This window comes from Cucurbita moschata, unplaced genomic scaffold, assembly GCF_002738365.1.
Source record: "Cucurbita moschata cultivar Rifu unplaced genomic scaffold, Cmos_1.0 Cmo_Scf00024, whole genome shotgun sequence".
NCBI lineage: Eukaryota > Viridiplantae > Streptophyta > Magnoliopsida > Cucurbitales > Cucurbitaceae > Cucurbita > Cucurbita moschata.
Genome location: NW_019268540.1, coordinates 3683785 through 3691110, shown reverse-complemented (window position 1 = coordinate 3691110; position 7326 = coordinate 3683785). Strand labels below are relative to the sequence as shown.

At 34.6% G+C, this 7326-nt stretch overlaps 2 protein-coding genes across 4 annotated transcripts; both read left to right on the top strand.

Moving 5' to 3' along the window:
- LOC111460643 lies at positions 1-2617 on the top strand. Of its 2 annotated transcripts, none has more exons than XM_023103850.1 (2): positions 1-299; positions 2256-2617. In XM_023103850.1, the coding sequence occupies exons 1-2, from the start codon at positions 44-46 to the stop codon at positions 2333-2335; spliced, it is 336 nt and encodes a 111-aa protein (XP_022959618.1). In that variant the 5' UTR covers positions 1-43; the 3' UTR covers positions 2336-2617. The 2 variants fall into 2 exon arrangements, with proteins under 2 accessions (XP_022959618.1, XP_022959617.1); XM_023103849.1 differs by lacking the exon at positions 2256-2617 and adding an exon at positions 1861-2222.
- An 847-nt stretch (positions 2618-3464) lies between these two features.
- Positions 3465-5344, top strand: LOC111461108. 2 transcript variants are annotated; one of them, XR_002713528.1, is made up of 4 exons: positions 3465-4223; positions 4298-4470; positions 4998-5208; positions 5246-5344. XR_002713528.1 is itself a non-coding variant. In XM_023104589.1 (3 exons), the coding sequence occupies exons 1-3, from the start codon at positions 3618-3620 to the stop codon at positions 5152-5154; spliced, it is 936 nt and encodes a 311-aa protein (XP_022960357.1). In that variant the 5' UTR covers positions 3465-3617; the 3' UTR covers positions 5155-5344. The 2 variants fall into 2 exon arrangements, 1 of the variants encoding a protein (XP_022960357.1); XM_023104589.1 differs by having other exon boundaries at positions 4998-5344.
- Positions 5345-7326: the final 1982 nt, after the last annotated feature.

Genomic DNA, 7326 nt, shown 5'->3' with positions numbered 1-7326 from the left:
TGGACAGAGACATGGAATCATAGTCGACTTTTCTCTCCTCACAATGGCAGCGCCCTCTCTCTCTACTTCGAACGCTCTCTACCATCCTTCACGGGCCGTTACCGCCCCCGCAATCGCCATTCCTCTCTTCTCAAGCTTCCATGCTCCTCCGGAAATTTCCTTCTCTCCGCTTCATCATCGCCGTTCATCTCTCTTGCTCTCTTCTAATCCCCGTGCTAAATCCGCCGTTTGTACAGCAGCAGTACGCCCGCCTCCGGACTCCGATCCGCCTCCTGACGAGGATCCGATTCGTCTAAAAGGTTACTATTCTTTGCTGGTGTTTTTCGTGCTTAATTCATTTATTGGACTGAACTGCTCGTGTTAAGGCTTAGAAATTTTAGTGCATAGAGCTTGGTTATGTGTTTACTTATTTCTATTTCGTTTTTCCATGAACGGTTGAGGAGTTCGCGTTATCCTTATCCCTATGGCATGCCTTCATAACCGAAAATAAAAATTATTAGCTCTTGAATTTTGCTCAGATTGTGCTAGACTGCTAGTGGTCCTTATTTCTCGATTGCTACAACTAATAACAGTGTTATTTATCCATTTGAGTTCTGGTTGTTTAGAAGCTAATCGTCCATAAATAGTTTTCGTTTTTTCAGTCATCTGGAAATTTGTTCCTCTAGGTCTGCAGATACATATGTGCTTAGCAATTATATATAATTTTCTCGTGATTTATTTTGAAGGTTTGTTAGATAGAAAGTTCTGCTCAATACGTCATAGATATGTTGAAATCTCAACGGAAAAGAAATAATGGTATTTGGAGTGTGCGATTCATTAGGTTCAACTACTCCGTAATCATTTTTCTTTAACCGCGTCAGCAAAGTTCAATTGTCAATTTTAATGAGCAATTCGTAAACATATCTGAGTATAGATGTTGAGCTGCAAATATAAACCCATTTCCCCCTCCATAACAACAGTTCTATATTTGCTTTAGCGATTTCTTAGGATTCAACTTTCCGATTGTAAGATGAAGTGTCTTCTTCTTTTCTAGCCCCTTATCGTATAGCTGCTGGAGACTTTTGGTCTTTGATGATGATTCCCCGCTGAAGTTGAAGTTGTTTGGCTTGGATAACTTAGGCCTTTGATAATCATTTGGCTTCCGGAAATTGTGTTTGATTTCTTATTAATTCTCTACTATGAGTTTCATCTTTCTTAACCAAACATTTAAAGTTTTAGCCAAATTCCAAAAACAGTAACATGTTTTAAATATATATATATTTTTTTTTAAAGTTTTCAAAACTTGACTGGTTTTTTAAAGCATAGATAACAAAATAAAGGAATTCATAGGCCAAAGTAATATTTATAGACTTAAATTTCAAAAATCAAACTGTTATCAAACAAGATTTTAATTTTTCTTTCAATTCATTTTTTGACACTCCCTTGGCCAAATATTAATTTTGGTTCATGATGCCTAACATGTGATCATTTAGTATGAAATAGGATGAATTGGAAAGGATATTCCGGTGATTTGAGACGTATCTAGGTTTTCTACCTTAAATTAGCTCTTTCCAAACTTCTTTTTTGTAACTATAGCTTCTTGATTATAGCCAATTGGAGTGTTTTTCTGCAGTTTTCTTGCATTCTGGGAGATTGTTAAGCTTCATCGTCTATTAGATTAAAACTGTTGGTGTTGGTAATACTCTGAAATTCTACCGAGTCATTATATATTTTTGATGTTAGAACTTAGTACTAATTTTCTTGCATGTAATTCATATTGCAACTTGTTTGGTCTATTTTGAATTGCTTTGTTCATGCTGAGGTTCTTTGATGTGGATGAACTATGTTTCCTTGTTTCTCTTCGTATTATAATTTGAGCAGGTTTTCCAGCAATTTTCTCAAAATTTGGAGACAGAGTACAGATTTTCTTTGCTGTGTTATTCTGGATGTCCCTCTTCTTCTGGACTTCTGCATTGGATGGAAAAAATAGACCTAATAAGGGCTCTCGATTTAGACGATAGTTTCGTAAAAAAAGCATTCTTTTGTAAAGGATTGCAGGTTAATATAAATAGTGTTAAGCTGCTTGATTTTACTATGTTCAAGATATATAGAAGCCTTAGACGAGGTAGATAAAGCTTGCTCAATTAGATGTTGATACCAAAAGTAAACTGTCATGGAAAGCCCTATTCTGTATCATATTCTTATCAAGTGTCTTAAAAATTTCCTGAATCCTACTCTAATTGTTAACTTTTTTTCTTTTTTGAACCCTTGCGTAGGGCTATGCAAGTGCACATCATCCTCGTATTGGGTCATGCCAATTTTCTTTGTTTCGTTTCAACTTCTCCGATGCCTCTAGAGTGACAACGACCAATCTTTTTCACTAATAAGTTCCAATTTTGTATAGATTGTTCTGGTAGGTGTTTTCTTTGACAGGGATTTGGTTGATGGATGTACAAGATTGTCTACGAGGGTTGCAGTTGAAACATTTGGAATAATTAGAAGTCTTTGCCACAACCTGGTTGACACATTGCCCGTAGTTATACGTATGGCTAGAATTTATTTTTGCATTAAATAAATTTTAAAAGTAGTGGTCAAATTGTATTTTGCTAGGTTTCTGAGAAGCTCAAAGTACTTGAGCTTTTAGTAGAGTCAATGGCTTTAAAAAAATTAAAAATAAAAAACAATAAAATTAATTTGTTATTTCTAATGTTACCCAAATTTATCTAGAGTCATGGTCCGACCCTTCTCTTGTGTCTTTTATTGACGACATTGGAGGTCAAAAGTTCATTTTTACAATCCAAATATTTTAAATGATAAATTTGTTCATGTTTTTCTATCGAGTATCGAACTTTTTAAATGTTTTATATTATAATCTAACACTTGAAAACCATGATTAAACCTAAATTTCAAATTTATCTAATTATCTTAATATATACAAGGATTAACATGTTTGAAACTATAAGAACGGTAAACAAAAATTAATTATTAAAAAGATTTAATTAAAATTTACATCAATCTTACAAGTTAGCCAAATTTATTATTCTGATATTAGAAAAAGTCTCAAAACAATATACCTTAATAAAGTATATGAATTATGTCAACAAGGTATTTAGAGTAAACTTTATCTTACCGACGTAGTTTCGTCTCAAAATTATGCCAATTTTGCCCTTCCATGTAAAAAAAAATTATAAAATAGATGAATTCCATTTTTTTTTTTGGAAAAATTATATATATATATATATATATAATATTGAACTTTGTAATTTATCTAATTTTTAAAAAATAATATTTTAGTAAAATTAAATCTCTTAAAAGATTATCTCTACAAAATATAGAAAACATTATTAAGCAACAAATCTACAAAATATAGAAAACAATATACATACTTGAGATTTTCTTCGAACAAGAAATTAAAAATTTGAAGAAACAAACAAAATTGATGTAAAATGAGCATCATCCCATAGCCCCTATAAAAGCTCAACTTGCCACTTCAGTTGTAAGAAAGGAGGCATACATGCAGTCTTCTGGCTCTCCCACTTTTGCTTCCATTAACTTCCATCAACAACTTGTCCTTCTTCTTCAGTTCACACAAATCAATCCTTCAATCCCCTCTCAAATTCCTTGTTTCGTAGCGCTTAATGATGCTGTTGAGAAATTCTTCAACCCCGATTCTTAATTCTTGGCTTCACCAATCCAAATCCTCCCCTTCAGAATCGGACCAAATCCTCCCGTTTCGAAGAACCAAATCGCTTTCGTTTACAGCCTCTTTTCACCCTCCACCGCCTTTATCCAATGATTCAGCGAAGAGGGTAACCCAAAATCTGCTAGAATTAGATATTACAGATCCCAGAAAGAAGATTTCATTACCCAAGAGCTCTAAATTTCAATCGGGAGTAAAATCAGTTCGAGATCAAGATCTCAGACCCACTTCAGATTCGCCGTCGTCTTCGATTCCTGGAGTGTTTTTGAATTCTGGGTTGGGTCTGAAAGTGCCAAATGATGAGGTTCGCGATGAATGCGTTCTGCAGATGCTGGTGGTCGACGCCGGAACGGGAAGCGACGGCGGCCGGGTGTGTGGCGGAGGAGGAGGTGGAAGCGGCGGAAGAGGTTCCAACGGCGGTGGTGGAGGGGATTCTGATAAGTCAGGGTTTAACCATAGCACAGATGCTTATTATCAGAAGATGATTGAAGCCAACCCTAACAATGCTCTTCTACTTGGAAATTATGCTAAGTTCTTGAAAAAGGTACTTCAATTAGCTTGACATCTCTTGGAAATTTCTTCAATGGCAGCCCCTTCTGATTCTGCTCTGCCGTTTAGGTTCATGGAGATTTTGCCAAAGCCGAAGAGTTTTGTGAAAGGGCAATTCTGGCTGATCCAAATGATTCAAGTGTTCTATCGCTTTATGCTGATCTTATTTGGCATACACAGAAGGATGCTCAACGAGCTGTGACGTATTTTGATCAAGCTGTTCAAAGTTCCCCCGATGATTGGTAAGAATCTGAAAGCATTTAAGTTGATTTCTTAGCTCAGTTAGAACAGATTGGAAATCTTATCTTGTGGGCTGATTGATTCTGGTTCATTTGTTTACTTTTGATTGATTTTGATGATGGATCAAGATGATTATGGCCATGAATACAAGAACATGAACAGATTCTGAGTTCAGTTTTGATATCGATTCCATTCTTGTTTGTGTCATTTCTTCGAGAGTTTAGACAGATATCTCTGTTCATATATGGATCAAGTTGATTATGGCTATGAATACAAGAACATGAACAGATTCGGAGTTCAATTTCGATATCGATTCCATTCTTGATTGAGTCATTTCTTCAAGAGTTGACATAGCTATCTCTGTTCATTACATTTCATAATTGGAATCTCTCAATGAGGCTTGTTAAGTTATGTCATACAAGTTCTTGTTCAAGCATTGAAATGGAGAGAATCTTTCTTAGCTGTTTGCTTCTCTGTTTGTGATATTGCTTCAAAATTGATTTAGTTGCAAATCTTTCTCTATTTACAGCTATCTTCTAGCTTCATACGCACGGTTTCTCTGGGATACCGATGTCGACGAAGAAGACGATATGCCCCAGCAGTATGAAACAGAGGAAAGGCATCCGTCTCGGCCCGGTTTCTCACATGGAGCTCCTCACCATTCTCCTCTGGCTGCATCTTCCTAATCTCATCAAATATATAACTCACTACTACTTTCCTTGCCACTGTAAGATATCTTCAATAAACCATAATCTCATTACCGTCTTTTGCTTTAGTACATGTGTATGAACATGATTCTCTCACTTGTGACCCTTTCTATAACTCATAAAATGTAAAAAGTTCATAAATAAACCCACTTTTGAAGCCCCTTTTGCCTGTCTGATCCATGGAGGAAGATTTGGCCTTGCTTTCTCTGTACCTTTATGACAAAGTTACCAATTTGAAGAATCAGGGTGTTGTGTTAATCACCGTCGACACTCGAACGATTGGGATTGGACATGGGTGTACGAGATCTCGATCCTAATCGGACTAAGAATGACTGATGTTGATGCCCGAACAATCGAGATTGGACATGGGTGTACGAGATCTCGATCCTAATCGGACTAACAATGACTGTTGTTGATGCTCAAACGATCGAGATTGGACATGGGTGTACGAGATCTCGATCCTGATTGGAGTAACAATGACCCTTGATGCCCGATGGATTGAGGTTGGATATGGGTGTACGAGGTCTCGATCTTGATTGAACTAACAATGACTGTTGTTGATGGCCAAACGATCGAGATTGGACATGGGTGTACGGGACCTCGATCCTGATCGGAGTAACAATGACTGCTGTTGATGCCCGAACGATCGAGGTTGGACATGGGTGTACGGGATGATCTCGATCCTGATCGGAATATGATTTTGTTGCAATAAGATGTTTTTGTTGTATGATATTCTTTGTTTGTGGCAGTGTCATTATTTTTCATGCATCAGCCAAGCTGTCCAAAGCATGTTTTTAAATATTTTTTAATGTTTTAATATCAAATTAAGGTTTGTATTATTATTATTATTTAATCTTATGGTTAGTATTATATAGCTGATTTATATTATAATTTCTCAAACAGCTATACAATATTATCACTAATAAAAAAAGCAGCCACATGTATATTATTTTAATCAGTTAATTAAGAAATTAATTGGGTTTAAGCCTATTGTAATCTTCTAATCCACTTATCTCCACTTGCCTATTTCAACAAATTGATTGGTGGTTGAGTTCAAATTTCTAAAAATTTTGATAAAAAAACAACCGTTAATTAAGATGGATAACGCATACCCAGGATTAGATTCGGCACTTGATGATCTCGGCATTCCCCAACGATATGGTTAGGTCCTCCTCGCTTCTTAGGAGTGAAAGATATCCACACAGACCAACACGAATATTTTCAGCATGTTTTGTCCTTAACTCGCATGCATTTCCAGTCACTCAACATAGGACTGTCATGTTTTGTCCTTACTCGCATGCATTTTCAGTCACTCAACATAAGGCTGTCATGTTTTGTTCTCACTCACATGCATTTCCAGTCACTCAACATAGGACTGTCCTAGTAAAACACGGTTAACCATAAAAGAAACGCCTTGTTGATAGGAAGTAACTTTCTTGTCAAGCCCTTTTTAGTCATTTTATCTTCGGATTGCTTTTTTCGGATGTAGTTTCGATTCATTCATGTAACTCTCCTTCACTCACGTAAAATATATAAACTGATTTGTCTTTAACAAGTGTTTGTAAATTTTAGTTAGTATTTAAAATTGAAAATTAAATTGCTAAATTTATAATTTTAAAAATTTAAGAACTAAATAAATATAATTCTCAAAATTTTAAAACTAAATTTATAATTTAACCAAAAACAAATTAACAATACAAAATTTCTATAATTTATCTAAAAATCATTTTATGTTTATCATATTTTAATCGATTAATTATTGGTTTCACTTCAATCACCGTTTAATTTATTAATTTATTAGATTAGACATGATTACCCTTTAAAAGGACAACCATGAGTTGACCTTAACAATATTTGAATCGACATGTTCGCTCGGTTCAATAAGCTCATCGTTGTACTAACCTAAACAAACATAACATAAGTATATATAATCTCTCACATAAAAAAGTGAAAATTTTAATTTTTTTTCAAAAAAATATATTTTTTTTAATTTACATATCATAGTTTTAAACTAATAAAAAATTTAAGTGATATAAACAATCAAATAAAGTTTAAAATAGAAATACTTTATAAACCTTCTAATATCAATGGTTTTGTTGAGTAAAAATAATTAAAAAAAACATCAAAATTTTAAAACTAACGTTCCATTAG